Consider the following 18,624-nt stretch of genomic DNA (forward strand, 5'->3'; position numbering starts at 1 on the left):
CTCTACATGGAGTCATCTACTCCTCCCTCCCCGAGGCTCCCTATACCACCTCCTCCACTCCACTCTGTTGATTTTTTCCCCCTCCTCTCTCATTCTCAGTTCTACACATTCTGCCTTTCTGTATCCCAGGAGGCATCCAGGGCAGGCTGTGTTTACTGCTGAGGTAATTGGAGTAGTTTGGAGAGAGCCTGACCCTGCTAAGGCCTACTAAGGTGTGTGTGTGTGTGTGTGTGTGTGTGTGTGTGTGTGTGTGTGTGTGTGTGTGTGTGTGTGTGTGTGTGTGTGTGTGTGTGTGTGTGTGTGTGTGTGTGTGTGTGTGTGTGTGTGTGTGTGTGTGATGACTGGCAGTGAGGCCAAGGAAAGAAAGCCGGCCTTAGCCAGTGTCAGCCCACTGGGGAACAGACAAATTGGTTTTCACTACACTGTCTGTCTTTTCTTGTCTCATATTCTGCAGCTATCCTTTCTTCTTCCTGCATATCTCTCCACCAACTCTAAAGACAATCATTCACGCTTTCTCTTGCGCTCGCTCTACAGCTGCTTTTTCTCCTCCTGGTACTCTTTTGTTCCACCTCTCTTTCTCGGCTCATCATTTCATCTCTCCCGAGCTGAGCTGCATAGACGGTGACTCTTGCCAGATATGAGCAAAACTTCCCCCACAGTTGCAGCCATAGACATGAGTAAATTCATCCAACCTAATCCAGGCGCCTGTTGTGTTTATCTGTGGGTGAGATGGATAGGAATGGGCCTGGAGTCGGGGTGTCATGTGGAGAGTGGGGATGCTGCTCTATAAACTCTCTCAGACAGCCGCTCATCTGTTGCTTATTGTTATGCACACACGCATACATCATATAGTGTTGAACAAAAGCTATATTTTCTGTAACAATTGGCATTAGCTACAGTTTGTATTCATCAACATATGGACACAAGCTTTGATCAGAGAGAGTCACAAAAAGGGTAAAGCATGACAGTGATTTAGCATGCATCTAGTGACCTCATCGCAGGGTTGTCAGGTAGGCAGTGGGACACGGCTCACCTACTTTGGCTCATCACACTCCGGTCTCCTTCCTCCTCCTCCTCCCCCACCTCCTTTTCCCCTCCCTCCCTCCCTCCCTCATGCCTCTGTCTTGCTCCTCCCTGATAGCTTTTACCGCTCTGCTGATTTCACAAATAGGCCTCATTGATTGAATCTGATTCTTGTGGATAGAGCAGCTTTATTGAGTGGCTTTTTCGCTGATGGAAAGGAGAGTGTGTGTGTGTGTGTGTGTGTGTGTGTGTGTGTGTGTGTGTGTGTGTGTGTGTGTGTGTGTGTGTGTGTGTGTGTGTGTGTGTGTGTGTGTGTGTGTGTGTGTGTGTGTGTGTGTGTGTGTGTGTGTGTGTGTGTGTGTGTGTGTGTGTGTGTGTGTGTGTTCGTACATACACGCATGCATGAATGCATGTTAGGGATGATAAAGGAAAACTTCCTTTCCTCATCCCTCTGATTCTTTAATTCAGCAGCCATTCCTCTCCCAGGAATTCCAGCAGCCAAATAATTTATACACACACCCAGTCCTGGTGCTCTGTCTGAGTGAATATTTAATAAAGGGTGGTGCATCCTGACTCAGGAGTTAATTGTGGCAACACCTTAAGCAAGGCAACATTAAAGTGTTAAGTGCTCTCCCTGGTGCCGTTCATCAAACAATTATTTAAGCTGTGCGTCTGCAGTAGGAAGTTTGCCCAGCACACACTCAGGGCTCCGTGATTTAAGTCAATCCGACTCTACTTTACGGATGACACCAGCATTATCTTTAGGTTCTCCTGATCTCACAGCACTAGTCTTCAGACATTTTGAAGCTGCCATCTTACTTGTTGTGCAGCTCAAACCAGGGCACTAAACATTGCCAGACTTACTTCCCAAAACAAAGTAGGGAAATGTTGCAAGAGGGGAATTTGTATTTTGATGGGGAAAAATGAGCTAGTTTCAGATGTAAACCAGAAATGATCTGTCTGTGTTTCGGGGCTTTAGCTAACAAACTGTGTTAGAAAGAAGATGGAGCTATATCAGCAGCGCTCCTCTGGGGGATACACACATTTCACACACAACAGCGTACACCTCATCCTAGCAGCAGCATCTGTGCTCTTCCCCCACTCGCTGCCCTCTATTTTGTGTATCTCTCCTCTCAACAGGCAGTGTGCCACCCATGCAGAGTTGGATGGATGGTGGCACCCTCTTCCCCCCTGTGCCCATTTAACCCCCACAACCCTGCAGATTCATCATCATACAAACACACACAAGCAGCCCTTACACTCATATCCTAGCATTTTTTGTTCCCTAGCCACAGCCTGCTTCAAAGCGACTACCCCCCCTCAGTACAGCCAGTTTCATCTTTTAAGAGACCAAACCACATCTAAAACCCTACAAATGTGCTCATTGTTTTGTCTAAATTTTAAAAGGTTAGCCTTAACATGTACATCAAAAAATATTTAAGTGTAACCACAAATAGTGTCTGTGGTTTTCCAGTTTCCACTCATACTGGCGGGACAGACTTTTTCTCATGAGGATTACCTGCACTTGATGTGAGAGGGAAGGAGAAGGAGCCATTTAAATGATGACAGCAGGCCTCTGTTAGGGAAAACCTGAGACCAGTATGGGTTTAGCAGACTGTGTTTATTCAGCTTTCCACACAGTGACAATAAGAGGCAGAGAAGAATGTTAGATTTATTTGTGTCACAATAAATGTGGTAAGCTTTGAAAGCGTTACGCATTCAGCCCCCCTTTTATGATTTGGATCTGGTGAAGTTATGTTCTCATTTTGTCTCATCTTTTTCTCTTTCCTTCCCTCATTTTTCAGTTTTGTCTAGGAAGTCAGCTTGGCCCACTTTCCAAACCACTGACACAGATTTTTAGGAAGACACACACGCACACTAAATAACACAGAGATAAACATCTGTTTTGATTTGTGGGAGTCATTAGTAAAATGTTGCAGGCTTGTTTTGCACTTTTGTTTTATTTTACAAGGTTGTAGAGGGTCAAAGTCAGACTTACTTTGTGATGTAAATAATTTAAAAGCAATACAGAGAAAATAGATTAATGAGGACATGGATTAAATAATCTTTACATTGCATTCATTTAGATGTGATAGGCAGCTATTTCAGGGCTTGTTCATTCATGTGTACAAGTGTTTGCATAAGGGTTGTTGCATCTAATTAGTGATTTTGGCTCTCTATTGAATAGGTCTTGCTTGCCATGTTAGCCATTGACCCGGGCCATGTTCAATTAGCCTAGTATAGTTAGCACTGTTAAGAATATATGTCAAGTAGCTCCTTCCTCTCCATTAAGGCTCATGGTGATGACTAGGCAACTGTTAAGAAGCGTTGTGGATTTGTATCTGTGGTTGAGTGTTTCTTCCAGAAAATGTATGTAAATATATGTAAATGTGATAGTTAGGATAATGTATCTGTAGCAAAGGATTTGGTTGGATATAAAACACTAGGTTCCCAGTTGTACATTTTCATGTATTTTGAGCAACCAAATGAGTAATGAATGAATAATTGGATTGTATATGTGTGTAATTCATTCAGCATCAACTCTAGGGATGGGTATTGTTAGGATTTTATTTATACTGATATTAATACTAATACTGCTTATCAATACAGATACTTATTGATACTCTTATTAAAAGTACTCTCCATAGATTAGTGCAACAAAAAAAAAAAGACACGGACAGATTCATTTTATCATTTTGTAGAAATAGGTCTTAAATTAAATTGTTTCCTGTATTTATTCCACTCCTGTCAGCAGCTTCATAACCACATATATATTATTTATAACTTATATTTTCAGTTGTGCAATACTGATTTAACAGTACAATAATTTTGTGCAATAATTCAACTGTACAATACTCTGATATTTATACTGTATATTTAAATTATTTTATTTTTTTATTTACACTATTGTTGCTCTTAAACACATTAACAGATCTCATTTCATATAGTAGGATGCACATATTTTTACACGTCTTATTTTTATTACTTTTTCTAGATATATTGTTATATATTAGAATATAATGCACACACACAATAACTTGACAGAGTGTAAGTACTTCTGCTATGCACTGATGAAGCTGTGGCTGCTGCCTGACTGTGTTGTCTATGGGATTATTTAGGAACATGAATTAGATTTGCTTCAAACCAATGCTGATTGTTCCCTGAGTTATTAACTACAGACTCATTTTTATTAGAATAACTAGTGTTTCATTGAATTGACGAGGTCGAGCAATTACAGCAGCCACTTTGCTAACACAGTCAAAGACACAGTGCTTCAGATTTAAAGAATGTTATACTTGCAAGTGTTTCATGAGGTTTCTGGTGTTACCCCCTTTACACTAAACTATCTTCCTTTTTTTAACATGTATTGCATTTAGCTTCATTTTCATTAAATATATTAAAGTGAGACCACACTTTGAACTTTTTGCTGTGTCAGCCATGACTGGAGAGCATCAATGTAAACACGCAGTTAAGCAACATCAAACTTAATTGCCTGACACCGGCAGCTTCGTCCTCATTAGGGGACAATTAGGAATTTGAAAATGCCAGCATTGTAAGAATTAATTAACGTCACGTTAATACTGATGGCAGCACTGTTTGTCCAGGAGCTTATCAATATATCTTTACTGACCAGTCTTGAACCGGTTCCAATGTAGTATCGGTTTTTGAAATCCATAATCAACTCTCTTTGGTGCCAGGCCACATTTATATTGTGAACATTGTTCGACTCTGTAATGCACATCATTGAATTTGAATCATCTATGTAGTATCGCTAGTATTTACTTTACTAGTCTTTTGTCTGTCTCTGCATATAGCTCAAAAATACAACATATCACTTTGGTGCTTCAGGACTCTCCCATAAGAAGAAAAGAGAGACAGAGCACAGTAGAGGTAGCGAAGGAGAGAAAGTAGTAGAGAGAATTTCCTTGCTTCGTTAATTGACAGCTCTGTGGTACACTAAACATTATACATGCACACATACAGAAACACACAAACTCTGCTGAATAGTGTGACTGCTCTGAAGCCATATTTAGTCAAGGGAGACCATCCTCTGTCACTTTTTCTCTTGCTTAACCTCGCTCTTTCTCTTCCTCTCTCGGTGGCTGTGTTGAAGAGGGGTCTCAGGGGAGGGCTTAACTCTGAGCCCTTGCTCTTTTTTTTCCCTTCCGTTCTCTCTCCCTTTCCACGTCTTTCTTTCCTTATTGTGCTCTGAATGGAGCGGCAGACTGTTGTTGAACTGTGAATTAGTCCAGGAGACAGACTCCGCGCACAGATTGAATAGAGAAAACGGAGGTTCAATATCTGCCTTTCCTGCTTTTATTACTGCCACCACTAACAGGCCGGTCTGCCTCACTCTGAATGAACATGATGCACACATGCAGATGCAGAGTGCATATGCATAAGCCACCTGTTTTTGTGTTTGTTAGTTGAAGTGATGAGTGATTTTTTTTTTCTTCCCTTTAAGCAGTAAAAAGTATGGAGTCAAAAGTTCACTAAGGTGGATCTGAGGTCAGCAAGGCTTCCCCTGCCTGTCTTTGTACTTGTGTTTGGAGAGTAATTCACATAAGGCCCTACTTAAATTATGATGTACATCCTGGAAAATCACAGGGGCTTTATCGTTGCCATGGTTATTGAGTGTTCGGTAGCTTCAGGGGAAATGGAGTTTGGGGGCGGCGGTGGAGGTTGGAGAAAAGAATCGAGGGGAGGGGGATGGGGGGGATTGGATGGGTGTGAGTGGGAGGATGGGGTGCTATCTTAATTGCTTTCCGTGAATAATTTCAGTCCCCTAATTTGGTGATAATGACAGTGACTGCTGCTTTTGTATTTATTTATCCAAACATTAATTGACAGGACTGACATTAGCCAGGGTGGTTATTGTGCATTTGATTGCGCACAAGGAAGCAAAGAAAATTACAGTAATTATCATCCTGATATGGATTATGAATATGTATTCCCGCACTCATGACACATGTCTCTGTCAGCATGTTAGGAACAAGGCACTCGGCCATAACAACAGCACTTGCATATCTCCATCTCTGTTTCCCTCACTCATTCCAGCCAGTGTTTGTGGAGAACAGATGACACGTCATTTCCAAATGATTTAGCTGCCCCACCGTAGCTTTTTAACAACACCCAGACATGTAGTTGGTTGAAATAGTCGTCATGTGGATTGTTGCAGTTGGCTTGTAAAGGCGCCTCAGCTTGTGAGGAATTAATGTGTGTTGATTGTTACTGTGGATGGACATTAAAATGTCTATTTTTGTTTTTTGTTTTCACAGGCGGAGGGAGAAGACAATTTGAAGAAAATGCAGCTTATGGAGTTGGCGATTCTCAATGGGACATACAGAGACAACAACATCAAAACACGTAAGCTGCCATAAACACACACACACACACACACACACACAAATCCATCTATTTTGCACCATACAAAACAAATCTTTTAAACTGCATAGACCACATTTAATGATATCACATTCCTCTATTTCTCATTAACTAATTCTGTTTACCTCCATTAAATTAATGTGTAGTCAGATCTTCTGTGTACATACCATCATATTGTCTTTGACCACTAGCAGACTTCTCTCTCTCAAGCTGACCAAACAATTCATGTTTACCTACCCGACCATGAGTAGGAGAACCTCCATTTCGTTCTTTTCCATATTTCTTTCCTCTTCATCCATCCCTGAGTCCATTCTTTCTCCTGCAATCGACATGCGATCGCTCTATATCACTTGCTCTTGGCGGACTCTTAAACTTTCAGCGCACTACTGAAGCCCACCTGCTCAACTCTGCATGTTAATCACTAGTTCACACACCTACGATGTTTGCTCCTTTATCACAGCCTGAAGTGTGATTTCTACATGCCTATTTGCATATGTGATTTAGATATATATAAAAAAAAAACATTTTTGCATTTAGCCCAAATTTATCCAGAAATTGCTTGAACCCTTGGATCATTCAGAATTCAACATAAATTCTTGTATGTACTCAAAATTAATAAAATGAAATTCAAGGTGATTCATTTGGCTGTTAGATTTGCATATTCATCACCTGCTCAGATGTTTGCCATGGTGGGCCTAACACCTATCAATAGTAACAATCACACCTGATTTGATTGACTTGCCTTTGGGTGAGTCTTTGTGACACAGATCATAGCACATGCTATTAGAGAACCACTTGAAAAATGATTTTGTTAATTTGTACGTTATACAACCTAAATGGACTGCTGACTGTGTAGAGGATCACCATTTTTAAATGCCTCAGTGTAAATATGTTACCATTGTAGTCCATGATCTTTATATCATTCCTCAAGTCCTAATCAGCCTTTTGTGAAACAACCGTGTGTTGTGGCTCTCCTCTACTCCCAGTCAACAGCTCCATTTCTGTTGCTGTGTGCATTGTTTACCTCGCTCATGCCATTTCCAGTAGATGAATGTATGTTGCTGCTGTGGTGATTTGTATGCTTTGAATGCATTGGGATGACAGCAGCATTGTGTGCTTCTTGTGTTTTGGTGTAAGGGGTTGTTTCTGTTTTGTTTGGCTATGTTGACTTTTTATTTGCAACAGATTGTGGCTTTTTGTGGTGCACCACCATGATCATTGCATGAACTAATTTTTCCTTTTGCCCCTCTCCTCTCCCCTCTCTCCCTGCCACCTTTTTTTTCCTCCTTTTGTGTTCTCACCCTTTACTGTTCATCTGTGATTATTATCAACCACACTATACTTTGTCTCTTGTCCTCTTTCTCTCTCTCCTGTCCTTCGCTCTCTTGCTTATGGCAGCCACCCTTGCGTTTTCTCTTGCAGCAGCGGCAGCCGCCGCTCAAGGCCCTCGTCTCATATCAGCCCAAACAGGTCAGGTGTTGCCTCCCCAGGCACTCCGACCCCCAACACCAGCTGGGACTCCCATCATGAACCTCATCCGGCCCACTCAGATGGCTGCCATGCTGCCCAATGGCACCCCCACCCTGGTGCCTCCCACACCGGATGGCGGGCTTATCTACACCACCCCTTACGACTACCCTTACGCCCTGGCACCCACCTCCCTGCTGGAGTACCCCATCGAGCACAGTGGGGTTCTAGGTAAGAGAGCCTGGGGAAGCATGGGAGCAGGTACAGCGGCCAACTTTAGCCAGCATGGACATGAGGCCAGCTTGTTTTACCCCGGAGCTGGGGTGCTGGACGCGGCTTCCCTGAGCCACAGTCAGGACTTGTTGAAAGGTAAATATGTCGTGTCCACCTGAGGATCAAAACAGACAAACTCACAGGGTGGATGTGCTGGTGAAGCTCTTGATAATGGGATGACCAACTGTGTGGCTGATATGGACATTATAATAAAATGGCAAAGGGGGGGAGGGCTGAAAATACCTTGTGAGGGCTAGGCTTTTGCAAAGTTCTCTTTATAATTTAGACTAAAGTTACTTCACTGTTTTACTTAACACTCTTTCCAAACAGTTTCACTTCCAGGTTTACACTGCCTCTTTTCTGCAAGGTTTATATAGGAGGAGTTGCCTCAGTCTAAAATGAGGCACACTGACAGAAACACGCTCATATACTCGCAGCCTGCTCTCTAACCTTTTCATGCACTGGCCTGGAGGCATATTCAGTCTGGCGGCAGATCCCCTTAGATTTCTACAGCTTTTGAAATCATTTCTCTGCACTGTTCTCTGCAGGCAGGCCTTGATGCCTGTAGATAGTCCCTCTCTCACTCCCACTGGGGATGTTCATTAAATTCCTCCAGTCTTCCCTTTTTTCTTCTCCTTCCCCTTTCTCCATTGTCTTAGCTTCACCCCTCATGAACTTGGGCTGTGTGCTAATACCTGACGTTCCTCTTAGTTTCTGTGTCAGGAGTACAGTTCAATGTGTGGGTGTATATATTATATTCTTTCTCAATGGTGCTTTAAGCTCACCACATCTGCTACCAAAGAGACAAGTGAACATCTATTGAAGAAATAGAGTCTGATACGAACACCATATGTTGTATTGCGGCTGTAGCTAACAAAAGCAAAGCTGTTTCACATATTAAGACAGAAGATGCCTTTGTCAGTAGCTGTCCGGCTTTAATTTGACACAGAGCTCTTCGAAATGTTGTCTTTGTCTGGCAGCAACAGACACAAGTGTGATTTTAGCTGACCTGTGTATTTGAGGTGCCTCTGGGAGTCATGTGTATAACAGACAGGGGCAGCTGACTGGCTTTTCTCTCTTTAACTTGCAGGGTTACACCAGCTTAGTGCATTTTATTTACTCACACTATCGATTGGTGCCTTCAGCAAAACAGGGCCCTGTGGAACACACTCGCTCCTTATACTCACACACACTCTCATGCACTTGGCTTCGCTGTCTGCGCTACTATATCTAGCCGCCATCAGCTTCACTGAGAGTAAGGGAACGTTAGGCCATCTGCTGCTTCAGAGTAGTGTAGGTGGCTGCGTAGTCATCAGCCAGAACTTGCTCTTAACTTGACAATGCCACAATGAAATCTTTGTTGAAACTTTAGACTTACTTTAAATGTCCTCTGTACCTTTGGGAAGCCTTTATTTGTCATTTCTCAATTCCTGCTCGTCACATTTTTGTAATACTTGAACATGCAGTGACACGCCAGCAGTTTGTTTGTGTCATGTATGCTTATGCGAGGCAGCGTCAGCCACTGCTTGTGGAAGAAATCAGTTGTGACAAATATAGGAGGAGAAATGACAGCGTCTGCCGCCAGTGAGCAAATTGACCTGGAGAGGAATGGTGAAAGAGGGAAAGAGAAAATGAAAGAGAGAAGGGAGAGGCAGGTGGTGTCTGGCACTATTCAATTACCATCAGAGCTGTATTGGATTTCCCCACCTTTCAAAATATAGAGACAAATTTCCCTCAATCCCCCTTTGGATCCCACAGGAAGAATCAAATAATATTTTCCAGACAGCCTCCATATAACTCTGAGCACTGTGGAATTTTATTACTTAAGTTATGCATTTTTTAATACCAAGTAAAACTCAAAAAAAGGTGTTATTATAATTTTTTCTACTGCATTTTTCTACACATTAAAAAAAAATATGTGTGGTGTGTATATGTACTATAATCTGTATTATGTTGCTATTCTGTGTATTGTTGTATAATCCAAGCATTATAATGACAATGGTTAAAATGTGAATGTTGTTACTGTAAAAGATGACTGTTTTTTCCCCTGTTCAAAGTGAATGGTTTCTAACCTTGTGGACCTGTTACAATCTAGGTGCAATGGCTACTAAAGTGAGACGGCATGACACGCGGGTCCATCCTTACCAAAGGATTGTGACCGCTGACAGAGGTCAGTTTAGTCTCCTAGCTACTCTCTGCTATTGACTGATGCATTTCAATGATTATTATGCCTATAATGCCTCAATGCCTTAGTTGGGAATTTATATATTGTCTTTATTGTATTTTTTTTGTTTTCCTCTCCCCCAACCACCTTTCCTACCCCATACATCCACACACCAGCTAAATGGTTGATTGTGGTATGCACATTTTGTTTACATTTAGTACTTAACATATACAGTATACGTAGGCTGTGTATATTTCGAAGCTCAGGCAAAAAAAACAAAAAAACAACAATAAATAAAACAGCTTTTGGTTTATGCAGCTGTGAACCCAGGACAGGTAGTACTTGCAGGCAGTGTTGATGGTGTTAAATGACATTCCTCTGACTTGAGATTAGAGCCTAAAATGGGGCAGGCTTGTTCCCATACATGATTTATCTCCTCAGCTCATAAGGAGCAAAGAAAAAGGAGAAGCATTTCTATACTGTATCCGAGAGACCTAGCAGGCGGAAGACAAGTAGCCATGCTGCTACCAGGCACCATTTCACCTTGAAATTTAAATTTATTTTGGATTTTATTTTTCTATGGAAGATAGACACGCACAGACATAAGCTGAGGTAGCTTGCATTCTCTCCAGTGTATTGCAAATATTGAAATAAAGCTAAAATACATTTTTAATATTTCAGTTGTACATGAGGTACTGTCATTTTATATTTGAGCATTTTATATCAAATGTATTTATGGTTCTTGTGTATATTTATATTATATAAAACTATACTGCTAAATAAAGAGAAAGAATCGGAAAAAATCGATTCATCTATTCATTGCACATTTAACACTAGTCACAAGTTATCTCTCACATAACATTAGCTATCGTAAGTCTCCTTACCACTAATCACACTGTTTGTAACTTGCACTCCAACTTGACAGACACTAAAACACTAGATCTTTGTTATTTTGTTTGTCTGTCCGACTTTGCTTCTGTTTTTTTTTTTTTTGGTTTTGGGGGCAATGTGCGCTTTAAATTAAACCACCAAGCTACCTGATCCAGGGTGGGGGCTTAGTAGTTGGGATCATGATGTGACCGCGTCATGATTATAATGAGACTAGCTGGGTTCATCTCGTATTGGCAGGGGAATTAGAAGCAGGGGGCGACATAAGAGATTGCATTCATTTTATTGTTAAAATGATGTCATTCCAGTCTCTTCTTGCTGACACTAATATCCTTTCTATCTTTTTTTTCTGTTTGTTTTGTTTTTGTTTCTAACCACCTAGCCGCCACCGGCAACTAACACATGACCTTCTGACCTCTGAACTCTTCACCCAATGACGAGCCGCCCCAAGCCTGCCTGCTGATCAGTTAACTGGTAATTGCCTTTTGCTAGCCTCTCGGACGCAAGTGAGAGAGAGAGAGAGGCGCCTGCCCGTACAGTTACCCTAACACGTTCTGACAAAAAATAGAAACCAACGCAGAATCTTCACAGAAACACAACAAAACCCAACAAAGTTGTGTAATATTCATTTTTTCCCTCTGTTCATTGAGTTTAATTCCCGTTCTTTCTCTTTCTTTTTCTTCATGAATCATATACTAGGTGGATGTTTGTGGTATTACTCATAAATCTGCACTGAATTATATAGCAATAAAGACCCCACCCTCCCCACCCACCCTCCTTTTAACCGCTCTGATTTGGTGACCTCACATGTATCAATCAAACTAAGGTCAATGTCTATTTGACGCAAACCATTTGGTTTCAGAGTAATTACATAATCCCGTTCAAATGTGCTCCACCCTCCTCCCCATCCAAAAGAAATGCTTAAAGCCCCCAAACTGCTCCCACCCTGTTCCAACACCCACCTATTGGGAGAGAAAAAGAAATAGAAGGAAAGAGAACATACACTCACATTAACTTGTTTAATTTCTCTAATTTTTCACATGTAGTGCAGTTGTTGAGCTCTAAGATGTAATTATGAGCTGACACATTCTGGGTGTGCCCCTCAAACAGCTTTCTGTCTGTTTTAAAAAAAAAAGCATGGCTGAAATCATTGCAAAAGAAGCTTTTTATGATTTAAGTGTTGTTTTTTCTTCTGTCTTGTTTTTTGTTGGGTTTTTTTGCTTTACTTTTGAGTCATTTTCTCCACTTGATTTTGTAGCTTCTCTGTTCATATTTAACTAATTAGCTTTGCTTAAATTGACTAGCCAAAATGAGGCAGGTGTTTATCTCTGGATAAAACGAAACGCAATCTTATTTTTGACGCAGGCTGCTGAAACTAAGACATGATGAAGGGCAAGATGGGAAGGTCACAATTTGGGATGATGGGTTTGTGTGTGTGTGTGTTGTTGTTTTTGTTTTTTTGTTTTGTTTTTTTTAATTAATACTACAATGAAAGTAGGGTGTGCTGAGGCTTTGGGGACATTGGAGCAGTGCTTATAAGCTACTGACCATTGCTACGCCCCCATCCACACTACATCCATTATTCAGTGCCTGATGTATTTAGAAAAAATATCTCAATAAGTTAGCTGAGCTGTGATCGAAAAGACAAAAAAAAAGTATCAAGTGTGCATATTTAGCCAAAGGGTTTTCCAATGAAATATATATCTGCAATTATGCATCTGTCTCACAGAGGGCTCTCTTTGTGATTTTTAGAGTTTGGAAGGGTGTGAATTTGTGGTGCCTGCCTTCAGCTGGAACAGACAGCTCAGTCAGATTAGATGATTTTTGACTCATTAATGCTAGTTTTTTTGTTGTTGGTTTTTTTGTTTTTGTTTTTTGTTTTCCTTTGAGGAGATGAACGCAGGCAATTAACACTAAAACAACCGACTCAATTACAGTACATTGCTAGGGGGAAGGGCACTTTTGAAGTTCTGTACATAAATGCGTTTAGATACATACCTGGAATCTATATTTAGTTGTTTCATCAGCCACATTGCCAAAAGAGTGTTTATTTTGTTTCATTCTTCATTTTTTCTGCATCTCAACATTTGGCCAATATCTGTTTCATGTGTTTTTTTTTCATTTTCAACCCTCGTTTAAAATGTTACATCATTTGGGGATGTCAGGTGGGCATAATCTGAGCCTTCTTACAAATTAGTCTAATTATTTTTGAATTTTAATTATTTTAGCGATGCAACATTCATTTTTTAAAACACTTGACAAACCACCCAAAAGCGCATCCACAATGTGTCACACCTCCCTGTGATGGTAGTCTAGCTCCTGAGCCCACACTCTTTTGTTTAACTCTCAAGAAAAAAATAGGATGTGAAAGCCATGCCTGCCTGTTCAAATTGCTTTATACATACGTCTTATATATATATATATAAATATATATAAATATAAATATATAAAAATGTAGATATCTGTCATTGCATATACAAATACAGAAGAGAACAAAAAATAGATAATTTTACAGGGTGCTGGAGAAGAGAAAAAAATGAAAAATCTATTTTTGGCAATTTTAGCTTTTGATACTTTACTTGCAGATACAAAATCTGAAGAAAAACAATTAAAAAAAAAAAAAAAAAGTTTAAAACCGTATAGGGGAAAACAGAAAAACCGAGTGGGTGAGGAAAAGTGCTGTTACCCTGGATATGATTAGAACGGAAGACGAAGACCAAAACAGTCATAAACCCTTTTGAACGTTAGCGAGGACAAGAGCGAGACAGACGCCCAGAGAGTATAAAAGGATCAAATCAAGTGCCTTATCAACAGTGGTTTCTGTTTTCTGAGTATTCCAGTTGTGTTCAGTAATATCCAGCACCCACCAAGATGGCGCAGAGAGGAATGGCTAGTGTTACACGCTCTGAATAGTTGAGCAGGGTAGCTGCCACAACATAGTGGCGTTACCGAAGTTACTCTATGCAAAAAGAATAGCAGTCGTTTTTGACCAGCTAAATATGTGCCATGGTTTTGTCTTCCTGAAATGATTTTATTTTTTTCTTTTACTTGATGGCCCTTTACTCTGCTGTATGAGCAGGTTTCGTTCTCTTTTTATTTAGATTTTAATGATCATATGGAAATATTGTCTTTTGAATTATTTTGGTAACTGTGACTAACTTCCTAGAACAAATTGAACTGCCAATAGCAATGCAGTAGTCTGCCTAGACATGTTTTGATCATGAGCTGAGAAAAATACATAATATTCAAGGGGATAGATATGAAGGTGGGGTCAGTCCCACTGGCATTACGCCTGCTTGTTTCAACAGCTGCAAACTGAAAGCATCCAGTCCATGTCAATATCTCTCAATGTCAATTTGACAATGAAGCAAACTATCGATACAATCAGGAGATTTACAGTGGACGTGTGAAGCGCTGGATAATGAAACGAGCAATTTTATTTCACAGCCAAATCGTTTTCAGTTATTGAAACAACAGACAGTTTATCGCTCGTTATATTGAACTGAGGAATTAATAGATCCTGATATTACCCTTGGCAGTTTGTTTTTTCTATTTATAGCTCTTTCATCATGCTGTTACACCGAAAGGTCAAATGAATTATTCTTTTTCAGTGTTATTATTTTAAATTGAAATGCAATATTAAAAGTGGAGCAAGTGATGGGTATTCAGCATTTGACAGTATTAAGAAAATTCCCTCTGCAATGTTACAACTTGCTGTGTCATTGTGAAAGGCTGGATAAAGTCCATCAGGTGAAAGGTTAACTCTATACCTACCGTATTCTCTCTGGCCTGCCTACTACATGTATGATAATGTAATTAACAGCCATTGTTACAGGTTTATAATGTATTTTTCTAATCTCATTTTATATGTATATTAATCATGTTTCTGAGTGCTTTTTTTTTTTTTTTTTAATGAAACCCACTGCAACTTTTTTTCTCCCCTTTAAACAGCCCTCTCTTCCTCCCCTCCTTCTCTTTTACATCTTGAAAACTGTCTCTTGTGGGGAGTGTTGCCTTTTCCCTGTTATATTTTGTTTTGTTTTCTTGCCAATTCCCAGCTTGTTTAACTCATTAGCTACTTTATTAGTTTTCTTGTCATAAGTATTTTTACATGCTTGCATTTAGTTTTCATGGTGTATGCTGTTATTTTTCTTATTAACCTCTTGGCATTTATTTTAATAAAACATTCTTAGTAAGAATTTTACTAACTTGCTGATATTTTGTCTTGTGTTTTTAACCAGTTTCATGAATGTATTACCTTGGTCTGGTTCACGGACTAACACAATTAAAACTGGTGTCTGGCCACCACCTACACTGACTGATTGACACATACACACACACACAAATTACATAAACACACAGACACTGCTCTACATACAGTCACTCAACACACACACAACCTAACTGGAAACTGCACGAGTTGATAAGCGTCCCTCACTCCCGCTCACGCATTCTCACCTTTTGTGCTGGAGAAATCTGCTGACACTCTTCATACTTGCCCTCCCCGCTCAGTTCCAACACCGCTGCTGTGTCTCGTCGTCTCTGCTTAGAGACAACTCTCTTGTTAGTCGTCCTGTCCTTCTATGTCACCGACCCTGCGACACGGCAGGGAGCGTCAGAGTGTTAAAGCTGCATGTTACCTGAGGTCACTGATTAACTTCTGGGTCAGTCGTTCTCTCTTTGAACAAAAGCACACTCCTGATTTAAACTCTGATTTTTACTGCACACAAAGGTTACAACTCTCATAGAGCCTAAAAAAAGCCTAATCCCTGAAGATGAGACATTTCCTACAGATATCCTATTTCTCTAACCGTTTTGGGATCTTTGCAAAAAAAAAAAATGCTGCGTATTAGTCATCTCAAAAGGATTAATTTTAACTGTGAATTACATAGAGCAGAACATCTCATCATCGCCACACATTGTAGACTTAGTGAGTTATTTACAATAATGGGGCACATTTATAGAAAACTGTTGAGACGGTCTAAAGCTGTCCCCACTCTTTTATTTGTTCCTTTTTTTTCTTTTTTCTTTTTTTTTTGCCATTGCTTCCATGGCTTGTTATGCCTGGATAGCAGCATTACAGTTATCACCAGCTGTTGTCTGTTTGGTGAACACCATTCAGCTTATTGATATAACAGCTAATACTGGGCCATTTGGGAGCATCCATAATGCTTAGACACACACCAGTACACCATGCCAATATGAAGTACTTTGGGATCAACCTTACTATTCCTTCCAGTGTAAAATGCTGATATGGCTTTCAGCTAGCTAGTATTTATTGTTATTTGGGGGGGAAGGGGTGGGGGAGGGTGGGGTTTGTCTAAAACACTGCCAGTGTGTGTTGTTCATTCTACTGCTGCGTCAGTGCTCTCGTCCCTGGGTTCACTCAGCTCTCTTCTCTCTATTCAGCTTTCTTCCTCCTTCACTAATTCAAGGTATTGACACTGACACACAAGCAAAAGATTAACTTCATTAATCCTGATTGTTACTTTAACCCACTGAGTGATGCCTACAGATTTATTTATTTTTTTTAAATCTGCGCAACAAAAACGTCTTGGCCTTAACTGTTCCAATTCTCTTAATGTCTCAGCAAGCAAAGAACAAGGATTAAAAGTGTCTAACATGAAATTTAACACTTGTCTCTTCTCTGAAATTAACTGAAATATTAATAACACTACCTTGTACACCAGCAAGTAGAGACAGAGATTGGATTACCAGCAGCCACCCCAAATTGTTTGTCCTCCTTTTTAAGTAACTACGCTTTTTACATTAAGCGATGTCGGCCGTAAGCTTTTTTTATTTATTAATGTAGGATTGGCTCCTCTGTACCCTAATGAACAACTTGAGCTGAAATCCGTCCATTAGCAGCAGATCTGTGTTATGCTGTCACAAATTTTGCCTTTTTATGTCTCAGAGGTTTTCAGTGGCTCGCCTCAAAACACCGAGCCGATTAAAAAAGACGATAAGTGGCAAGTTATCTTCCAGAGCACAATATATTACAAACACTGCCTAAAGTATTGCATTTGTGAGTTTAAAAAGTGCCTTTTTTTCCCTGAGATTGGAAAATATTATATTTTTGTACTTTATCATTCAAGTGCCAATTTGTCATTCTGTCTCCCTTTATCTCGCCAAAAGCTTTTTTGTTGAGCACAAAAAAAAAAACACGACTAAATGCCCACGCCTTTTTTTTCTTTTTTCTTTTTGAATCACTTTGAAACATAAAATGGGAACGTTTGACCAAAAATGAGGAATTTGGTCACAGGTATTTCCCTCCATTAAACTTTGGCTTAATGGGTCCTGTTTTCGATTTGATCCACTGAGAACTTTTTTTCTTTCTCTCTCTCTCTGATTGGACCACAGTATGCTGTAAACAGCTGTTTGCATACTGCTGCCATCTCTGGCTAAGTTCTCAGTGCCTTTCCAAATCTGTTGCAGGGCATTCAGTGTATTTATCTACTAACTGCCTTTTCACCTGTCAATCTTTTATTTTTCTTCTGTTCTGTTTAACAAACATTCCTCCAATGAGTTAAACGGCAGCTTAACCAATCAGTATTGGTCTCAGTGATGTAGCACTCAGGTGGTTAAAGGGCAAATGCTACAAAAATAACAGAATTAAATATTTTTAGCCCCACTGGATTTTTTTTGTGTTTTTTTGTCTTCTTTATTTTTGACTGTGATAAACGTGCATTAAAAAAAGTATAATACATTTTTTACTAAAATTATACTATTATGATATATACTGTAAGTTCCTCATCCATAGTGGTGCACTAAAATCTGTGAGATTTTTTTCTTTTTTTGTGGAGTTGTAAGTTTTTATGTGAAGTGGCCTTTATTTTTTTGTTTTGTGTTACCTTGTTTTTATAGAGGGTTAGACTAAGAATTTTGAATAGGGTATCAAACATGTAATGCCAGTTTTTGTTGCTCACACCAAAAAAAAAAAAGGAAAAGAGATGTCATGTGTGCAATAAAGAACCATATTTACAAGCTTCCCTATGACTGCTCTACCTGGACTGGTCCTTTGCTTCTGGGCTCTGCTTCTTTATCGGTGACATCATGTCTTTGGATTTGCTGTGACTTTGGGCATTTAAAGGTAGGTGCCCCGCATTTTTTGAAAATAAAAATGTGAAAGTTCAACACAAGCAAAATAACTGTGTAAGCTCTCAAAGTGAGATCAAGCCCTCTTCTGGATTTAAGTGTGATGTTGGTGAAATGTTGACCTTCTGTGAGGGTCACAGCTAAAGCTTTCTCTCTGGAGATGGTATTTAGCGGTGAAATCCATTTCTGGCTGAAGTCATTCTGGTGTTTTTAAACTGATTTTTTTTTTTAAAGTCTGGCCCGAGGAACAACTGGCACATAAATTCAAAGTATTTCACTCCAGGTTCTCATTTTGCATCTCCAGCAGCCATGCATGGCAGATGACATGC

General features: G+C 40.0%; 1 protein-coding gene across 6 annotated transcripts in view; it reads left to right on the forward strand.

Moving 5' to 3' along the window:
- qkia (QKI, KH domain containing, RNA binding a) overlaps positions 1-18,189 on the forward strand; it is an 83,995-nt gene extending 65,806 nt beyond the window's left edge. Inside the window, exons 5-8 of one of the 6 annotated variants that reach the window (XM_062440456.1) lie at positions 6,303-6,390; positions 7,807-8,244; positions 10,244-10,318; positions 11,583-18,189. In XM_062440456.1, coding sequence (XP_062296440.1) covers positions 6,303-6,390; positions 7,807-8,244; positions 10,244-10,318; positions 11,583-11,599 — 618 coding nt within the window. In that variant the 3' untranslated portion in view covers positions 11,600-18,189. Of the gene's footprint in view, positions 1-6,302; positions 6,391-7,806; positions 8,245-10,243; positions 11,545-11,582 lie in introns of those variants that run through there. The other 5 variants (XM_062440460.1, XM_062440457.1, XM_062440461.1 and 2 more) reach the window with 5 other exon arrangements.
- The last annotated feature ends 435 nt before the right edge of the window (positions 18,190-18,624 follow it).

The sequence above is a fragment of the Scomber scombrus genome, chromosome 19 (genome assembly GCF_963691925.1).
Source record: "Scomber scombrus chromosome 19, fScoSco1.1, whole genome shotgun sequence".
NCBI classification, from domain to species: domain Eukaryota; kingdom Metazoa; phylum Chordata; class Actinopteri; order Scombriformes; family Scombridae; genus Scomber; species Scomber scombrus.